The sequence below is a fragment of the Mixophyes fleayi genome, chromosome 2, assembly GCF_038048845.1.
Source record: "Mixophyes fleayi isolate aMixFle1 chromosome 2, aMixFle1.hap1, whole genome shotgun sequence".
Classification (NCBI taxonomy): domain Eukaryota; kingdom Metazoa; phylum Chordata; class Amphibia; order Anura; family Limnodynastidae; genus Mixophyes; species Mixophyes fleayi.
Window position 1 is genome coordinate 313,742,234 of NC_134403.1, and position 21,479 is coordinate 313,763,712.

General features: G+C 41.6%; 1 protein-coding gene across 1 annotated transcript in view; it reads left to right on the plus strand.

The window, feature by feature from the left end:
* The window catches only part of GDPD1 (glycerophosphodiester phosphodiesterase domain containing 1), a 79,776-nt gene that overhangs the window by 7,517 nt on the left and 50,780 nt on the right, over window positions 1-21,479 (plus strand). The window contains exon 2 of the mRNA XM_075196591.1: window positions 19,271-19,313. Within this exon, the coding sequence (XP_075052692.1) occupies window positions 19,271-19,313 (43 nt within the window). The remainder of the gene's footprint in view (window positions 1-19,270; window positions 19,314-21,479) is intronic.

Consider the following 21,479-nt stretch of genomic DNA (forward strand, 5'->3'; position numbering starts at 1 on the left):
TCTCAGTGCCATGTTTCAATATAGATTCCTTAGTATTTACTAATGAATAGAGCAAATAGATAAATTGCAACAATCGCTATGTAGCTTTCTAAATTGTTACTGTATTGGCAATATACTAGCAATGCCACATTCTTTCCACCCAAGACCATGTTAATTCTCTATCCCAGCTCTGGTCCTTGCAAACTTGGTAATATATTGGTATGTAATATTCATGGTAGCTAGGACATAAGTAAAATAGATTATACTGTAAGAGCCAGGTCATAAAACTTTGCAAACATATGTTTTCATAGCAAAACAATCATTTGATATTAGGCTTCATATAACACAGCAGATTTCACTTTCTCCCACACTCAACAAAAATATTTATTTTTATATACACACAAAATCCTACAATAAATACATGAGCAATTAAGAAAACACCCAGCAGCTTCAGAGGTGAATGAATATTTTAGAAGGGTGAAGTCTACATTTTTGCAAGTCTTACTAGGAAATTGCTTGTTTAAGGTGCTTCTCATATCTAGGTGTGTTCTACCATAAATGATCGCAAAGCATTCTGTCATGGAATACAGAAAATGACTTGAGTTTTGTGACACAACTGTGTGAGGTCTGTTTAGTGAGCACTTGCAAAAGGCCAGCGATTGGATTCACGGGGGCCGAATCAATTCAGCCACGTTAGTGTAGGAATAACACGGCACTAATTGTATTACCGTTAGTTAATTAATTAATTAAGTAAGTAAGTAACTTTAACCTGTTTTTTTACTTGCAGTTTTATAATTACTGTACTAACGGTAATACTGTTCATTTTTACAGTAGTAAAGGTAATAGTGCTCAGACCGCGTTATTCTAGGAATAATTGAATCGTCCCCATGTAATAATAATTTCTTGGTACTGTAAGAAAAAGATGGCATTTATTTATTTATTCGTTTAGCCATGAAACGTGTCATTTTGGCGCCACCACCGCGGTGAAATGTCGCAATTGTGTGACGCGGTGTCAATATTACATGATTTGCTGTACCCCACCCTCTTCACACTTACAGTTCAATGGAAATTCCAGAGGGGATAAGATAAAAGTTGGCGAATATGCTTTGAAGAGAATACTTAAACATTCATATCAGTCCCTGCACCAGTGGCGCTTACAATCTAAATTAACACACACACACACACACACACACACACGTTAATTTTTGCTGGCACCAATTAAACTATCATTATGTCTTTGGAGTGTGGGGGGAAACCTGACCACCAGGAGGAAAACCACTACAAACACAGGGGGACCATTCAAATTCCTCACAGATAGACATCAAATATAAAAGAGGATACAGAATGGAATTTTATTATCAAGGTGTTGCTGGTATTTAAAAATAATGATGGTAATCTCAAATATAGGGATATTCTCTTTTACAAATAAGACTCCAAGATAGGAATATTCTCTTTTAGAAATAAGGGATATAAATTATATGGATTTTGTTAATTTATCTGATCCCATTCTTCCATAGTAGCCCGTCACACTTGTTTGTGCACTTAATAACTGCAGTCACGGAAATGAAAACTTCACTCATCATCTTCCAAGATAATTTCCTGAACGCCACGCGTAAAAATAAAACATGATGCTACTATGGCACTTAATGGCAAATCAGCCCCTATATGCTGGTATTTAACATGAGATCACTTTTCTTGTTGGACTTTCTTCTTGTTTTATGTATTGTAAAATGCAGAGACTGTATTAAAGTGACTGCATTGCAGTCTGCAGAGCTGGCTCTATGTACTATCACTTAGCAAATCTGCAGAGGTGTCTGTAAGTAAACATCCCTATAATAAAGTCAAACGTTGAAAGCTAATAATGGTTAGTAAGATTATACTAAACCCCTTGTATTTGTAGGTCAGGCTTTTGATAGTCATCCTTTAAGTGTTGCTGTGCCATTTGGAGAAAACCAGTTTCACCACTTAGGGCTCCTTGGAATAGAAAGATGTGCAGATGAAGCCAATATTTCAGAATAAACTTGATTCCCTGTTTAGTGTGATGCAAGCTTCTTCAAAGTGGCATCATTTTTGAACAAGTTAAGACAAAGGCAATCCTTTTTGCAAACTGCTGAGATTTTAAGGACATGAGGTCTGATTCATTAAGGAAAGTTAAGCAAAAGTAAGCAAGTAAGGCAAAACCATGTTGCATTGGAGGGGGAGGTAACTTTAAAATGTGATGGCAGATTTATAGTTGGGGTAGGGCATGTCATAGTTCAACTTTACATTTCAAAGTACAAATAAGCTATTGAGTATTTGTGTGGTACATGAAAAAAATAGCCAGTATTTTCCTTAATAATAAACTCATTTGCACCCCTTGCATTGCAACATGGCAGGGCCCGACTGGGTCTAAAAATCAGCCCTGGCATTTAAAGCACACAGGCCCACCTGTGTTTCAGATAATAATAATATTACACTACTTTTTGCAAAGGTCATTGTTATACAGTGTCCCGTGAGATACAAATGTATTACGAGCAGTTTTACTCAGCATAGAGCTTGCAGCATAGGGCTTACCAGTATCAGATAATGATGTATACAGGACCGGCAAAAGAAATTTGGGGCTTTTAAGACAGCAGGGCCCCTATTATGTAACATGGTTATCATTTTAGACAAATACACAGCTAATACTGTGTGCACTACTGTTAGATGCACACTGCTCTACCTTCACAAGCAGTACATTGTGAAGCGGGACATACCTCCCAACTATCCTTGCAGTCAGACTAAATCCTGACTAGGCCAGACAGTCACCCAAATTCAGGACTGCCCCACCAGATTCAGGACAGTTGGCAGATTGTCCTGCTCTCTCCTACCTGTTCTTGTCACTTTCACCACTTGTGGAAGCTGGTTTCTTTAGCTCTGTTCCTGCTTGTCTTGATCCTGGAATCTTGTATACCCTATTTTGAAAAAAAATGGGTACATGAGATTTAGAAAACTCCAACCAGCCCCGGTGTTAAATCAATAGCACTTACGTTTTATAATTAGGCCTCCCTCCATTCCCAACAATAATAATATTCACATTTAACAAGTAGACTTATTTCCCTCCAACCAGCCCCAACATTAAATTAACAGTATACCCATTTACTCAAAACCTATTTCCCTCCCTCCAAACAGTCCCAGCAATAAATTAAATAGCATTTTAATAAATATAGCTATTTTCCACAACCATCCCTGGCATTAAATAATTCATATTCACATTTAATAACTAGTCCTCCTCCCCAAAATCAGCTCCATGTTCAAGTTAATAGCCCCAAACCACCCCAGCATTAAATTAAAGGTTCTGTCACCTCACCTTAAATAATTAGTCCCCACCTACACTCCACCATTAAATAGCCTACCTCCCACACTATATTAAGATCCTCCCTTCCCTCACATATTATATTAAAATACTGCGCCCACACACACACATGATATTAAAATACTGCGCCCACACACACTATATTAACATGGCCGCACACACACGCTATATTAACATGGCCGCACACACACGCTATATTAACATGGCCGCACACACACTATATTAACATGGCCACACACACACTATATCAACATGGCCGCACACACACTATATCAACATGGCCGCATACACACACACACTATATTAACATGGCCACACACACACAAACACACACACACTTACCTTGTTACATCCGCAAGCGCACAGTCCGCTTTACTTCACGATCCAGCCATCTGCATGCCCGCTCGAGCAGCAGCACCTCCCTGCGCGCTGCATGGCGATCGGAGACTCAGTGACATGCGGCCTATGGAATTACCACATGACCGGTGCAGTCCCATGTGATACACCGACTTATAGTGACTGGGATCTGTTATAATAAGTGTCTGTTGTAGCATGACGCATATATTGCTGTTAAGGTGCATGTTTAGCTTATATACATTTTTGTTGCACATTTTGTTATACCCTAAATGGAATTTTCTCTAGGATCATGCACTTAGTATTTGTAGCAAAGTACCAAGACAATAAGCTAATTGGATTGAGGCTTTGTATTCTGTGACAACTGGTGGGTGGTCCATGTACACGAATAATTTGCCTGTTTTTACTGCCTCTGTATTTTCCGGACATCTGCTGCTTATTGCCTCTAGTTTTATTTTCCTGTCATCTTCTGTTCTCATTGTCCCCAGTTCCCACTGTCTTCCTCATGCCCTCCTGCCTTGTCCACTATGCCACTCATATTCCCCTTTCTCCTTGAGGCCACTTTAGGCCTCATTAACTGACCTCATCTCCCTCCCTCTCTCCTCGTGCCCTTTGTCTTCCCCGTCACCTGCCGCCGTCTCTCTCTGCTACTGTCTGCTCCGCCCTCCCTTAGCCCCTTCTCTGTCTCCCCTCCGCCGCTACCTCTCTCCGTGCTGCCCCCCCTTTTTCCCATCTGACCCCTTCCCTCCTCCTCTTCCCTTCCACCCTCCTTCCTTGGCTCTCTTATCCCCCTTGTCCTTCGCTCCTCTCTGCCCCCTCCGCCTCTCTCCCCCCTCACTATGCCCCCTTGTTCACACGCCATTCCCATTCTCTCCTGGCGCCCCACCCCCCCCTCTTCCCCCCGCCCTCCCCAACGCACTGCCCACCTTGCCAACCTCATCCCCATCTCTCCTCTTCCCTCTTTCCCCCTCTCCTGTGCCCTCTGGAATGCTAGATCCGTCCGCAACAAACTCACCGCTATCCATGACCTCTTCTTGTCCAACTCTTTTAACCTTCTTGCCATTACTGAAACCTGGCTCTCTGACTCTGACACTGCCTCCCCCGCCGCTCTCTCCTATGGTGGCCTCTCCTTCACCCACTCCGCCAGACCCGGAGCCCGTCAAGGCGGTGGTGTGGGTTTCCTCCTTTCCTCTGCCTGTACCTTTCGTGTCATCCCCCCTGAACCCTCTCTTTCCTTCTCCTCCTTTGAAGCCCACTCTATTCGTCTCTTCTACCCCATCCACCTCCGCGTCACTGTCATCTACCGCCCCCCTGGTCCCACCTCCCTCTTCATTGACAACTTTGCCGCCTGGCTTCCTCACCACCTCTCCTCTGACCTCCCCTCCATCATCCTTGGCGACTTTAACTTTCCTATCGACAACCCCACTGACCCTGCGTCTATTAAACTGCTCACCCTCTCCTCCTCCCTTGGCCTCACACAATGGACCTCTTCCTCTACCCACTGCCTTGGTCACTCCCTCGACCTAGTCTTCTCCTTCCTCTGTAATCTCTCTGACTTCTCCATCTCTCCCTTTCCTCTCTCCGACCACCATCTTCTCTCTTTCTCTCTCTCTTCCTCTCCTGCCCCCCTCCCCATGCCCATTCCTACTCAATCCAGGCGCAACCTTGACGCTCTTGATCCTACCACTCTGTCCTCTACTCTCGATACTCTCCTTTCTCCCCTTTCCTCCCAGGCCTGCCCCAACCTGGCGGTCTCCCTCTACAACCTTACGCTCACCTCTGCTCTCGACGCCGTCGCCCCGGCCCATTCTGTCAACCCCCGTTGCTCCAAACCCCAACCCTGGCACTCCAAATTCACCCGCTTCCTCCAAAAATGCTCCCGAACAGCCGAGCGACACTGGAGAAAATCCCGCTCCCTGGCTGATTTTCTCCATTTCAAGTTCATCCTATCTTCCTACAGCTCCGCCCTCTCTCTCGCCAAACAATCTTTCTTTAAATCCCTCATCTCCTCCCAGTCCTCCAACCCCCGCCGCCTCTTCGCCACCTTCAACACCCTCCTGTCCCCCCCTCCCCCTCCTCTACCCTCCTCCCTTACCGCCGCTGACTTTGCCTCCTTCTTCTCCTCTAAAATCGAGGCCATCCGACTTGAATTCTCCTCCTCCCCTCCCCCGCCTGCCCCCCCCACTCGTCCTCCCTCTCCCCCCAGCCACCAATCCCTCTTCTCCTTCCGCCCCACTACGGGCGAAGAAGTCCACTCTCTCATTTCATCCTCCCCCCCGTCTACCTGTCCCCTTGACCCCATCCCCTCCCACCTCCTCCGCTCCCTCTCCCCCACCACCTGCTCCCACCTCGCCCACCTCTTCAATCTGTCCCTCTCCACCGGTATCTTCCCCTCCTCCTTTAAACACGCTCTTGTTTCCCCCATTCTCAAGAAACCTAATCTTGACCCCACCTCTCTCTCCAACTATCGCCCCATCTCTCTTCTCCCCTTTGCCTCCAAAATACTTGAGAGACTCGTCTGCAGCCGCCTCTCCACCTTCCTCTCTGAGCACTCCCTCCTTGACCCTCTCCAATCTGGCTTCCGCCCTCTCCACTCCACCGAAACTGCCCTGGCCACAGTCTCCAATGATCTCCTTTCTGCTAAGGCCAGGGGCCACTTCTCCCTTCTCATTCTCTCGGATCCCTCAGCGGCCTTTGACACCGTTGACCACCCACTCCTGCTCCACACCCTTCAATCCTTTGGCCTCTCTGGCTCCGTCCTGTCCTGGTTCACCTCTTACCTTGCTGACCGTTCCTTCTCGGTCACCACCTCTGGATCTCTCTCCCCCCCCTCCTCCCTTCCAGTAGGGGTCCCCCAAGGCTCTGTTCTCGGACCCCTACTGTTCTCTCTTTACACCTCTTCCCTGGGCAAACTCATCAGCTCCTTTGGTCTCAAGTACCACCTTTATGCGGATGACACCCAACTCTACCTTTCCTCTCCTGATCTCTCTCCCTCCCTCCTCTCCAGGGTGTCCGACTGCCTCTCTGCCATCTCCTCCTGGATGTCCTCTAAATTTCTCAAACTTTATCTTGCGAAAACCGAACTAATTGTCTTTCCTCCTGCTCATTCCCCCTGCCCTTCAGACCTCTCTATCACTGTACTCAACTCCTCTCTTTCCCCTGTTCCTCAAATTCGCTGCCTCGGTGTCATCCTCGACTCCTCTCTCTCCTTTGCCCCTCACATTCTCTCACTTGCTAAATCTTGCCGCTTCCAGCTGCGCAACATCGCGCGCATTCGGCCCTTCCTTTCCCAAGATGCCACTAAAGCTCTTGTCCACTCTCTTATCATCTCCCGGTTAGACTACTGCAACCTCCTCCTTACTGGAATCCCCCGCTCTCATCTCGCCCCCCTTCGCTCCGTTCTCAATGCTGCCGCTCGACTTATTTTCCTTTCTCGCCGCTCCTCCTCTGTCTCCCCCCTCTACCAATCCCTTCACTGGCTCCCCTTCCCCTACAGAATCGTGTTCAAGCTCCTTACACTTACCTTCAAGGCCCTCTCCAACTCCACCGCTCCCTACATCTCCAGCCTCATCTCCATCCATGCTCCATCCCGCCCTCTGCGTTCGGCCAATGACCGTCGCCTCTCTTCCCCCCTGGTCACCTCCTCCCACGCTCGCATCCAAGACTTCTCCCGTGCTGCCCCACTCCACTGGAACCAGCTCCCCCGCTCCATCAGAACTTCACCCAACTTGTCCAGCTTCAAACGGGCCTTAAAAACCCACCTCTTCCTTATAGCCTTCCAGTCCCCCACTTAACTGCCCTCCTTCCTGTCTCCCACCTACCTTCCTCCTCGTCGCTCTCCTCTCCCCCCCTCCCCTCCGTCTTTGCCTCCACTCTCCCCCTCTCCTCCTCCTACCCTTGCGTCTCTGTCCGTCCTACCCTCCCCTTAGATTGTACGCTCCTCCGAGCAGGGCCTCCTCTCCTCCTGTTCTCCACCACCTTAACTCTGCTCTCCAGCTCCTTGTCTCTTCTGTGAGGCCCTTCTACCCCTCTAGCTACCCCGCTGGGGCTCTCGCCTGTCATCTAGCTGTACTTTGAGCTTCTGAGTTACTGTGCTTTTTGTTAACTGTTCCGTGATGTCTCACCCTGTACTGTATTTCTGTCTGTCCCTGTACGGCGCTACGGATACCTAGTGGCGCCCTATAAATAAATAATAATAATAATAATAAGAAGAAGAAGAAGCTTCACCTAGTATCTAAGGATAAGCCACTTAGAAAGACAGGGCTGTTTTGGCTACCAAGAAGTAACTGTGGCCACAAAGCTAAATGCACTAGTTCGGAGCTGATATAAATGAAAATGTCTTTTGAGGTGTAAGGAACTTGGAGGAGGAAGGTGGGAAGGTGGACATTTTCCATTCACAGGGCAGTTCCAGACCAGTCAGACTTAGGCTAGGTGCACACTGGCCTGATGATGGCACGAAAAACCTCCAATCAGCCGACATCCGACCGTTTGATCAGATATCGTGTGAGTGTGTATTGTAACACAATGATCTAAAGTTGTCCCAAAGTGCCGATCATCGTTTCATTTGGTTGGTCGTACTGTTTAATATTTTCCGACCAATCACTGTCTGATCATGTAGTGTGTATGCACTCATGCTCACAATCTCTATAGAGTTTACAGAGTCGTGTATGAATGAATATTGTGCTGTTATTCTCTGAAGACTAGAGGATCAGATGAAGGACCAGATGAAGAGCACAGATCTGAACGGAAATTATGTCAGTGTGTATGCATGAATTGCCAGACTGATCGGACCTTCAGTCGTAGGTTCAATTGTTTGAGATAATACATTGGTTGGAAAATTCTTCAGTGTGTAGCTAGCCTTAGAACTGACAAAATAAATAAAATGGCATTACATAAATTATTTTGTCAGTAAAATAGGCCTATTTGATGAGGAAAGGCAATTCTTTATATACCATATATTGAGGTTACACTAAGAAGCATATCTTGAGATAATACAAATATCCTGAATGCATACTTAATTAATATTCGTCTGTAGAGAGTAAACAGTTGTGGCCAAAAATATTGGCACCATATCACTTTTTCCTATACAAAATGAATTGAAATGAACAGAATTTGGTTTCCACAATTCTTTTTCTGTTATATTACAGAGCTTATCTGTATTTAATACTGTATATCCTTTTAAGCCAGAAATTTAATGAAATGACATTGGCAAAATTATTGACACCCTAGACTTAATATTTTGTAGCACAGTCAATCAAGCAATTCCTATAGCTATGGATGACCTTCCTGCACCTCTCTACTAGCAGTTTGGTCTACTCTTCTTGTGCAAACTGCTCCAGTTCTCCAAGCTTTGAAGGCCTTCTCCCAAATGCTGTTTTCAGATCTTTCCACAAGTGTTCTATGGGATTTAGATCTGGACTAATTGCTTATTGAAGTGTGTTTGAGATCATTTTCCAGTTGGAAGACTCATGACCTTCGATGGAGACCCAGCTTTCTGACACTGGGTTCAGCTCTACAGAATGACCTACAGAATCTCCACATTTCATGATGCCATGCACACGTTCAAGGCACCTAGTGCTGGATTTAACACAGCAACCACAAAACATCACTGAACCTGCATGTTTATAGGGAAAGTGATTATTTTCTTTGAAAGCTTAATTTTGCTTTCTGTAAACATAGGAATTAAGTGCTTTACCATTGTCTGAAGGTCAGCTTGAATGTGTTTGGTAGTTGACCAAGGTGCTTTCTCCACTATTCGAACAATCTTGCGCTGCAGTCTTCAATGAAGTTTTCTCTAGTGCCTACATCCAAGGTGGTTGGCTACAGTGCCTTAAACCTCCCGATAACTTTACGTATGGTGGAAACCTATACCTCAAGGTCTCAGGAGATTAATTTCTAGCCTTGATATTGCCCATGTTTGGTCATAGATCTATGATCTATGCCTGACCTCCTCGGACAATTATCTGATTTTTTTCTCTCCTTGCTTATTGCAGCACACGCAGCGGCACAAAAGTGGAGAATGAGTCCTTTCCTCTGTTCAAGCTCATTTAATGAGTGATTTTTATCTTGCAGGCACCTGCTCACTACAGGTGAGTTCAGTTTCAATGTGCTGGAGAATTACCTGTTTGAAATGTAATTATTTCTAACCTTCTAAAAGTTGCCAATAATTTTGTCTGGCCCATTTAAGGATTTCACTGTGGAATAAGCTGCAACTTTCTTACATAAATTGTTCTTCTTTTTGTGCTTAATTCCACAGCAAACAAAACAAATACATATGTGGATACCAAATTATTATTTTTTTTCATTTCAACATTTTGGAAGAAATGGTGTATTATTAGAAAAATCTGTAAAGGTGTCAATATGTTTGGGTACGACTATATCACAAAACAAATATATGTAGTGATATATTTAGGTCAAAACTCATACAGATGCAAACACTTTTGCAAGTGGGTGATCATGTGTATCTCCCTACGCTCATTGTTTATACTGTGCTTAGGCCTCGATACACATTATAGACCAGTTGTTTTTAAGAGCCATGGCCTTTCTCATAAATCTATTCTACTTCTGGAGTGAATTATTTGCATTTTTAAAGGGTAGTTATTTACAGGTTAAAAATGCATTCCTGGCTGGGACTTCTTTACTGATAACATTAAAAGAAGTGGCCACCTTTGGACAACTACCCCGAGGTTGGTAGCTTCCAACCCATGAAGACATCTGCACACAGGTTCCATACCTCTCAACTGAAGCTGGGAATCGGGACAATGTGCCGCGCAAAGTAGGGTGTGCAGAAGAAGAGGGCATGACCACGTACCACCTGGCCCAACCACCTTCAAAAAACCCTTCTCGTGCTTCTCAATAAAAGCGAACAGATTAACCTAAAACATCAGTTGATCTTCTATATTTAATGGGAATGTTTCTTTTTATCTATAAACATACCAGTGGTCACTTTTAGGTTAATCTGTTCATTTTTATTAAGGTTGATTGATTTGGGTTCTCAGCAATGACTATTCAGCCGACACAGTTGTTTGCTGTGTCAACAATTTGGATCTTGTATTTTATATAAGTGCAACCCCCGTTTCCAGGCTCCTATGTGAAATGGTGTGGGTATAAGATTTCCTCTTACCTCTCTTATTCAGAACAGTGCCTCCACCCAATTTTAGACATGTGTCATGAATTCAGAGTCAGAATGGGCCCCGAGGACTGCTTCGCTAGACACTACCTACAAAGACCGTTCTACCTCTGCTGAGCCACTCTGTCAGTCCCTACATTGGCTGCCTGTATTTCAACAAATCCAATATAAAATTCTTTTACTAACATACAAGGCCGTCAAACAAAATTGCACCGACATACATTTCCTCAGTTGTCTCAAAATATCTCCCTACTCGACACCTCCGTTCTGCACAAGATCTGCGTCTCTCTTCCACTCTCATCACATCCTCCCATTCTTGGTTACAGGACTTTTTTCGGGCTGCACCCACTTTGTGGAATTCCCTCCCTCACATAGTAAGACTTTCCTCTAGTCTTCAAACCTTCAAGCGTTTTCTGAAAACCCACCTCTTCAGACAAGCTTATGATATTCCTCAACCACCATCTTAATCTCCCTAGATTACTCTATTACCACCCTCTACACAGCTAACACAAGACAACAACCCTCTGACCAACATGGCTACACACACAACCCACTCAATACTTTTACCTTTGCATTCTAGCTGGTCCAGTGTGCAATATGATGTAGCACATGCCCTTGTGTTTCAAACTCCCATTGTCCCATAGATTGTATGCTTGTGAGCAGGGTTCTCTTACCTCTCTGTCTGTATGTATTACCCAGTATTGTTTTATTAATGTCTGTTCCCAATTGTAAAGCGCTACGAAATTTGCTGGCGCTATATAAATAAATGATGATGATGATGATGATGAAAGAGACACGGAGTCTAATGTAGAGAGAGGTGTTCACCAGGGATCCCCGCAAGAGAATATGGACTATGCAGCTCCCTAGCCACAGGTTGCGGCCTTCTAGTGAGTGACAAGTGAGACCAGGTGGAAAGCCCAGAAGCTAGGGCCGGTGGGATAAGAGTATTTGGCAGTGGGAGCGCAGCGTTGCCACAGAGAAGAGGCTGGCTACAGATGGGACCAGGTAGGAGCAACAGGCCCCGGCAGCAGGTTTAGCGGGTCCGGTGCGTAATGCATTGCATCTCTTCTGGTCAGTGTCCAGAACCCACGAACCAGTGTGAGAAACGGCGAACCCCTTGCCCATCACTAAATCACCATAAACATGAAAATCACTTTAGCAGGACACAGGAATGGTGTAGAGGCCACCCGGCACATTTATTATATGAGGATTGGGCAACAACTACAATTCTGTATTTTATAGCAAAAATATATTTTTGACATGAAATAATGACAGGCATAAATTCAACATACAATATTAAATGCAAAAATTATCTGAATATCAGAAAGCTAACAGTTTGTAAAGTAATTTCTCTTGCATTACTACCTATACCTCTCACTTACTGCCTATAGATGAGGTACATGTGGCACTCTTAATTACTGTAGCTGGATTGATTGCACAACAGCCTGCAGCAGTACTTCCCTTAGCAATTTAAATGTTTACATATTGTGCAATAATATCACAGTTGTTTACACAGTTCACATTACACTGTACCACACCAAACCCTTTTAACATGTAAATGCACAATAATACAATTATACCTCTTGTTGGTGCGTACTGGTGGCCTGTGGTCCTTCACAGTCTATACATTTACCTAAACTAGGCAGATAATCCTTGAGGTGGACACAGTAATTTAGGGGAGTGCCAGACCTTTGTAGGAGATAGTGTACCCCACTACAGCTTATCTGCCAGTCATCCCTCATACACTGAGACTTACCAGCAGAGACTCATTCCAGTCGCAGACCAATGGACCTATATATTGGAAGAAACCTATGGGGATCTCCGCGAGTATCTGTGTTTTCACAGTGAACTTCTATTGTTTAATCTACATTCATGTACTGTTTCTAGTTGGATGATTTATGTGCCATACTGTTGAATCGTTTAACTGCATACTGGTTGGTGTATTGGGACAGTTGTTCTGGAATAAGTACTCACAATTTATGTACGGATTCGTTAGTATTGTAGCATGAATTTAGTTGGAAGCATTGAACTCTTCAGATAGTTGTCCCTAATTTCCAATAGCAGACTATTTTATTATTATATTCATTTTTAATTGAGTATATGCATTATCGTAGTCCGTGATATAAGACATAAGAAGTAGGAGCTGCAGGGTATTTGTGACTTGCTCACATTTTCTTGTGTATATCAGCTGATATCACATGCTTAGAGAGGTTGATTAATTATTTGCAACTCCTTAGTTTGTCAAGGATAAGTAATCTGGTACCATGCTTTAAGGAGACACATTAACCATGGTATTTGATGCTTGTTGTCTGGATGACTGAAAGGTTCATGTTGCAAACTCAGTACTCCCTTTACATCCAAATTATTGATGATGTCACTGAAACACCTCCTTGCCTGGTGATACTGAATAATATATAATTCATACATTGATGTTATCAGCTCCATTTCCATACCAAAATGTTAAGGTACGTAGTTTTGATTTATTTTTAGCAATACCATGTCAGGATAGACTAATATGTTTGTCTAGTATAATCGTGACAGATGGTGTCATAGTTTCACTTGGTTACTTATGCATAAAAAGAAAAGCGCAGCTAGTTTAAAATATGTCAGCATCCTAGACTTACACAAATTGCTAGTATGATTTGGTTCTCTAATTCTAAGTGCCTCAACTTAGGTGTTTTGCCTTCACTAATAGTTATTTCATTTATTTTTCCATCATATACTATACTAATGTAGAATATGCTTTTTAAAGAATTTTATCTATTGTCTATAAAGGCATTCGTAAGTCTACTTGTAGATCTCTTCATTCAGAATACTACCATTGCTTTTGTCTCTTTTGCATAACCCCATTATCTCCTCCCAGAGTCCTCCTGTAATTCTTGCAGTATACCATGTGACGTAGTATATGTAATGTAATAATTTCAAAGAACAAAGATTTTTTTTTTACATACCGATACCATAAAACAACAATAATCTTATTGCACAGCTCTCAGCAAAAGACTGAGACTGAGGTTGAGCACTTCCCTGACTAAATGGAGAGCTATAGTTGTAGCTTATCTAGATTTTAATAAGGCAGTAGACACTGTCTCACATCGCTGACTGTTAAACAAACTCAAGAGCTTGGGATTGGATTCTAAGGGGCAGATTCAAATTAAAATTAAAATTGCCATACTAACGGTAATAATGAGCAACACAGGGAATTGAATCTTCCCCTAAGTTGGTTGAATGGATAAGATCTTGGTTGCACAGAAAACAGAGAGTTGTAGTTAATGGAGTCGATTCACAGGAGGAAAAGGTTGCCAGGGATCTGTACTTGGACCACTGCTTTTTAATATCTTTATTGCTGACAGGGCAAATGGTATTGAAAGGAACGTTTTCCTTTTATCAGATGACACAAAGATATTCAACAGTGTGGAAGCACCAGGAGGGGCAAAACAAATGATTGATGATCTAGGTAAACTAGAGGAATGGTCAAAAGCGGGCAACTACAGTTCAATACCAAAAAATGCTAAATTATGCACTTGGATCTCAAAAACCCAAAGGCTAAATATAGTATGAATGACACTATAATGGAACCTACTGAGGAAGAAAGGGATCTAGGAGTCACTATATCAGGTGACTTAACAAAGCAATGAGGAAGGCAAGTCAGATGCTTTGTTGCATATGGAGAAGAATCGGTAGCAGAAAGAAAGAAGTAATAATGCCACTGTATAGGTTATTGTTGCGGCCTCATCTAGAATACTGGGCCTGATTCATTAAGGAAATTAGGTAAGAATTTGAATAAGTTTTCTGGACAAAACCATGTTGCAGTGCAAGGGGTGTAAATTTGTAAGAAGACTTACTCAATTTCTTGCCTAAGTTCCTTAATGAATCAGGTCCATTGCGTTCAATTCTGGAGGCCATATCTCCAGAAGGCTATAAATACATTAGAGACTGTACAAAGAAGGACAACTAAAATGGTGCATGGCCTACAGCACAAAACTGAACTGGAAAGATTAAAAGGTCTGGATATGTATAGTTTGGAGCAGAGAGGGAAAGGGGAACATGATAGCAACATTCAGATATATCAAGGGTTTTAACAAGGTACAGGAGGGAACTGTTCTTCAAAGGTAGAGAAATATTAGAACACAAGGACTTGCACTGAAACTGGAGGGAAGTAGGTTCAGAGGAAATTTGAGGAATAATTACTTCACAGAAAGGGTAGTGGATAAGTGGAATAGCCACCGATTAGAGGTGGTTGAGGCTAATACAGTAGAGCAACTTAAACTGCTTGAGATAGACATAAGGATATCCTTACAATGAGCTAAGGATCAAATAGAGTTTGACGTTACATAGGTTAAAATATGAGCAGTCTAAATGGGCCAAGCAGCTCTTATCTGCCGTTGAATTCTAAGGGCTAGATTTACTAAACTGCGGGTTTGAAAAAGTGGGGATGTTGCCTATAGCAACCAATCAGATTCTAGCTGTCATTTTGTAGAAAGTACTAAATAAATTAAATCTAGAATCTGATTGGTTGCTATGGGCAACATCCCCACTTTTTCAAACCCGCAGCTTAGTCAATATACCCTTAAGTTTCTAAATGCCAGTAAATACAGCAGTATTGTACAGTGTTGTACAGCAGTGATATTAAACGCAAACCTGTATTCTGATATAACCTCACTGAACATTCTAGAGAACAATAGACAAGTGCTCACTGAGAAGTACACAACTTATACAATTTAATAATAACAATACACAAAAGAAACAACATTAAGGAATAAATAAATAACAGTTGCATTGTATAAGCTATGTACATACAGAACACGCATGTACAGTTCCTTTCTTGGGGCAGATTTTCCCTTAGCCCCTTTTCATTTTGTTTTGTTTTTGTGTGCCATAAAACACCACCAGTAGTTTCCAAAATGTCTGTTATCTGTATTGAAGATAACAATGTCCACATTGGGTTTTATTGTCTGTTGTAGCACTTACTAGTAGAAAATGCACCTGTTTGCACTACTTTTTTGTTGTATGAATGCGCATCCCTGGCAGAGCCCAATGCCAGACAGTTCTGTAAGTGGTATAACGGAAAACTGGTGTTTATAAGATACGTTTTCTAAAGTCCTGATTACAGAATCTCAGATAACTCAGACAAAGAAAAGGAGGAGTTATAGACTAGGGGGTAAATGTATCAAGCTGAGAGTTTTCCGGCGGGTTTGAAAAGTGGAGATGTTGCCTATAGCAACCAATCAGATTCTAGCTGTCATTTTATAGAATGCACTAAATAAATGATAGCTAGAATCTAATTGGTTTTTCAAACCCGCCGGAAAACTCTCAGCTTGATACAAATGTGGGCAGCACAGTGGCCTAGTGGTTAGCACTTCTGCCTCACGGTGCTGGGGTCATGAGTTCGATTCCCGACCATGGCCTTACCTGTGTGGAGTTTGTATGTTCTCCCTGTGTCTGCGTGGGTTTCCTCCGGGTGCTCCGGTTTCCTCCCACACTCCAAAAACATACTGGTAGGTTATTTGGCTGCTACCAAATTGACCCTAGTCTGTGTGTCTGTGTGTGTCTGTGTGTGTGTATATTAGGGAATTTAGACTCTAAGCTCCAATGGGACAGTGACTGATGGGAATGAGTTCTCTGTACAGCGCTGCGGAATTAGTGGCGCTATATAAATAACTGATGATAATGATGATGATACAAATACCCCTAGAAGTGTGAAAAACACAGAATAGCCATAGTAGCAAATTGTCCATTGTTTCAGGACAGTAACGCCATGTTTGCACTTTCGGTAACTGTCCTCCTTTAAATTTGTATAAATTTACACCCAGATAACTGGATTAATCACCTAATAATGAAACTAAATTATATATAGCTGTATATAAGTCAAATAAATAATGTAATTGCTGGAAAAAACTAAATTAGGTTGCAATGTTATGTTATAATTCAAAAAAAAAAATCTTTCCAGTAGATCCCCTTTGATTTGACTTAATAATTCAGCCTTGACCTCCTGGAGCTAGACATTTTTGTCTACATTCTTTTCCCATTTACTAGCAGCTTACACTCATTGAACAAAGGGCGTCATTGTATATGCAGTAATAGTTATTGCTGAGATTGGCATCGTCAGGCATTTTGGGATCATTTATTAAGGTTAATAACATTTTATTAAATTCTCAAACAAGTGTTGAAAAGAGTATTACATGGGTGTTCAGATTATGACTAGGGTTGGCAACCATCTGTAAATCTATTGAGAGAAAAAGATGTTCACCTGTATGTAAGAAAAAATATATTTTTAGTAAAAAATAGCACTGCAATAATGCACACAAAGGTGTTATGCCAATGATTAACCCCCCATCTGCTACACTGCTCCCCCACTTTGCTACAGATTCTATTTGATCTTTCAGCTGTGGACACATTGCCCGATAGTGTGTCAGTAAAAAGTGCTAGCTGTCAGGAAATTTTATACAGTTGGCAAACCTGCTTATGATGCTCCTTTGACATGCATTAGGTAATCACACAGCTCTGCTTGCAAGGCAGTTTTCTAGTAATTGTTCCTCAGAGCAGTTCTTGTTTGTGTCTGCAAATCTCCCACATCAGGATGATTCTATAGATCCTTAGATGACTCATGTTTACTGAGTTGTGTAACTTGTGTACAGAACTGTTACTGCTCTCTCATGTCAAAGGTACAGAGTGTCTTGGGGAAAATTAAAGCTGTAAGACACAAACTGCTAGTGTAGGACTCAACACTTTATAGTGTTCAAAGACAGGCGAAAACTTTTTAATGCTTTCAAACAACTAGAAATGTTTTCAAACGCATCTGCAGCAATATAGTCCTTTAGCAGGTGCTTATACTAATATTATTCCTTTTCTGGTTTTCAGACCTCTGGGGGATACTCAATAAATGTGGAGTAAGTTCAGTCATTTGTTTATTTTAGGTAGTAAAATCATCCTCACAAATGGCAGAAACAGTCAGGGTCCCATAACCAGAACCCCAACAGATCTGCAATTACTAACCCTGCCGCTGTCAGTAACTTCTCCTCCTGGACTCAACACACTAGAGACATCTAAATGAATACTTTGCTCAGTGAAGTGTTCTTAATAACGCTGATTATGTGACTGCTATGTCTCATCAGCAATCTTCAAATCATTGTTATCAAAACACTGCTCTGGGAGATACAAAGGTACTTACTCATTTATCAAATAATTTTTTCTGTATTTCCTCTCCTTTACATTTTGTAACAAGTACTTTTTAAATGCTTTTGTTATTTACCTTTTTGTGGTGATTGACACCAGTTGTGGATAAGAGATTTACCAGTTCAGAATATTTCATAACACTATACCGGGATTTCTCAACATTTGTGTATCCTGTATGATGGTATTATTTGCCAAGTACCCCCTGTTGTGTGAATCTTTATCCCATGCACCTCATAAAGTGTGTAAATTTGTTCAACGTATCCCTCATATGTACAAATGTTTACAAAGATATCCTCATATCTTTAAATGTTTAAAACATACTCATTCTAATTTGCTTTGAATATGTTTTATTAATTCCTAGTACATTAACAGTAATTTGTAGTCAAACGTAATAGATTCCCCTTAAATCTCTCTGCTGTGCATTCTATTTCCAGCAGTTCTATATGTGAACGGCCATTATAATTTAGGCTTCAACTCACTGGTATTCTCTCATCACATACACAGTACTTTATTTTGCTGGTATTCACATGCCTTTCGCTCCAGCTTATCACGTTTCTTGTAAACTGAGTGATTTGGAACTTGTTAGAAAACATCCATCTTGCACTGAACAACATAATCTCAATGCAGCCATTTACAGGGCGCAGACCTCTTAAAGGGTATTTCTACCCAAAATCTTACTTGCTGGTTCTCAGTGGGTTAGGGGATTCCCCCAATACATGTAATTAATACCTGGATTATCTATTAGTCAACCTAGGCTCCAGCCTAGGGCCCAATGAGCATGGAGGGGCCCGGGCAACTCTTAATACATTTTGATGTATCTATGTTTTGGTCACTCTCTGATATAGCTGAGATTCTCCCTCCTGCTTCAATAAACCTTATTCTTGGTTAATTTGATGCAGTAATGTGAATACAGGAAAGAATGTGTCATATTCACACTAGTTGTTTTATTGTAAAACAAAAATTATCAAAATTGGAAAATGTACCTGTTTTTGATTGATGACAAAACATTTTATGTTATGTTAGAAATATATTGTAAGGATCATTATCATTCATTCACCTGCTGCTAAATTTATCATGTTAGATAAGATTCAAAAACAAATCACCATTATTTGTGTGAATATTTTACAAACTTCTGATCAAGGTGGTAAAACATTTGTGAATTTATTGTTACATGAAAACTTTGATTTTTTTTTTCCTTTGCAAATTTGGTCAATTCTAGAACTGATTGTGTATATTTGTTGTGTTTATTATAAATAGTACACACATACTTGTGGATAAACAAATATTTTCTCTTTTTTAAGGCGCTGGAGAAAATCTAGAAAATACAATGACTGCTTTCAAACAGTGAGTATAATGTATGTTGTGATAACTAGATTTTATAATGTTTTTTTTTACAAAACAATTGTATACCCTGTATAAATGTAGCAGTGTTTTTCATAAACACTGCAGAGCTATTTAGACATAGGGAGATTCATTTAGATTTAGGAGCAAAGCAAGAAAAAGGTGCAAACTTGGTCCTGGAGAAACCATGTTGCAATGTAAGGAGTGCAAATACATTTATTTTTTTGCGTGCAGGAAACATACTGACTGCTTTTGCATGCTGCACACAAATACTGGACAGGTTTATTTTTACACTGCAGTTTCGAATTATGCTAGAAGACTGCCAGCTTTAAATCTGTTTGCACATTTTAAATATGCCCCTCTCCTGCAGAGAAAAAATGGTTTTGCCCATTTCCACCTAACTCTAAATTTGCTCATTTTGAACTGCAATGTGCTGTAACTCTTAGGGGTATATTTGCTAAACTGCGGATTTGAAAAAGTGGAGATGTTGCCTATAGCAACCAATCAGATTCTAGCTGTCATTTTGTAGAATGCACTACATAAATGAAAACTAGAATCTGATTGGTTGCTACAGGCAACATCTCCACTTTTCCAAACCCGCAGTTTAGTAAATCTAGCCCTTAGTGCCAATTTATACATTTTATTTTATTAGCTTACAGTGTTCTTGTCACTAACACACAGGAAGGAACTAGTGACATAAAAGTTTATTGTGTAATGGCTGGCTGGATATATATATTTTTTCTTTTTTTAAATACGTTTTATTAGTAACATCTTGTCTTGAACAATATTACAGAATAGAAAAATTCTTGAAAGGGTACATTAGCGAGAAAACATATACACATGTAAGTTGAACAGTATATATGGCAATCGCTCACATCGCTTTTACAGTATAAACTCAACTTCATGTCAACATGGTACCATGAAGATGTTATTTTGTTTTGAGCTGTACAAACAAAGGGGAGAAAAGAAAGAAGAGAGAGGGAAGGGAATAGCACAAGGCAAGATAGGGGGGGAAAGAACAGGTTGGTAGGACTAGGGGAAGGGAAGAGGAATTTACGCTTTTAGCAAGAGAGGACAGTTTAATCTGGTGGTTCCAGTAGCGAATCGGGTTCAACTAGAATTGAAGCAGTGGTTGATTGTAGTTTGAAGCCCAGGGGGACCAGGGCTGGATATATTTTTATTCTTCAAAATGCCTGCAGGTGATGGGTACGTACACATGACACTAGCCTGAGGAAAGCTAATATCTTATTTGTTGCTATGGCTTGCAGCCTATTTTACACCATGTTATTAATTACTACTTGAACATTATCTTATAAAATTTCAAGCAATTTAGGCAAAATTGGGACAATATAAGCCCCTCTTATGAATCCACCCAAACCACGTCCCGATCCACACAAATGACACATATGGTCCCACAAAACTATGCCCACCTTCACTGAAAGATAGGAGTGAATTTAGACTTTGCCTTTAGGGGTGGACGGGGCAGTTTAGCAGTTTCCCCCATCTCTATTAGGTTTATGATTAGTGGATTTTTCCAGCAAATCACCAGAGTGTTGGCCAGCTCCATCCACATATCAGTGTGCTACTGGACAAGACACATTCATACCCAGTAACTGTGCAGGCAGCACACTGCATGGCGGCACCTGATAGCTGATAAGCAATCGGAGGATGCCACCCACCACAATTAGAGCGTGCAGGCAGAATTCTATGCCGCCTCTCTGCTACCAGGCACATCTTTATAGTGTGCAAGCCGCAAATATTAAATTTAACTGGCTGACAGGACACACCCCATTAATGGACCAAGAATAGGGACAGTCCGACTAAAATTGGAAATAGTTGGTTGAGATATGGCTTTAATCTAGTAGAAAAATTAGAATACAGTTAGTGCTCCATGGCTAGTACAGTACCTCAACCAGCAGAAGGTAGTTTAGAAACTTTTGGACAGGCCAGGTCCTTCTATTGTGTATGGTTCAGCCAATACATACAGTGTACTTCTACAAAGCAAGTCGGCCAAACTGTCAGTCACCATCCGCCTCTTTAGTTAGAGAAGAAGTGTGAACACAGTGGACATATTTAATTAAGTATATACTTCAGGTATTTTATGTATATTATTTACTTGAGAATACACAGTCTTTAATATATTTGTTTAAAATGATATTTAGATTTGCT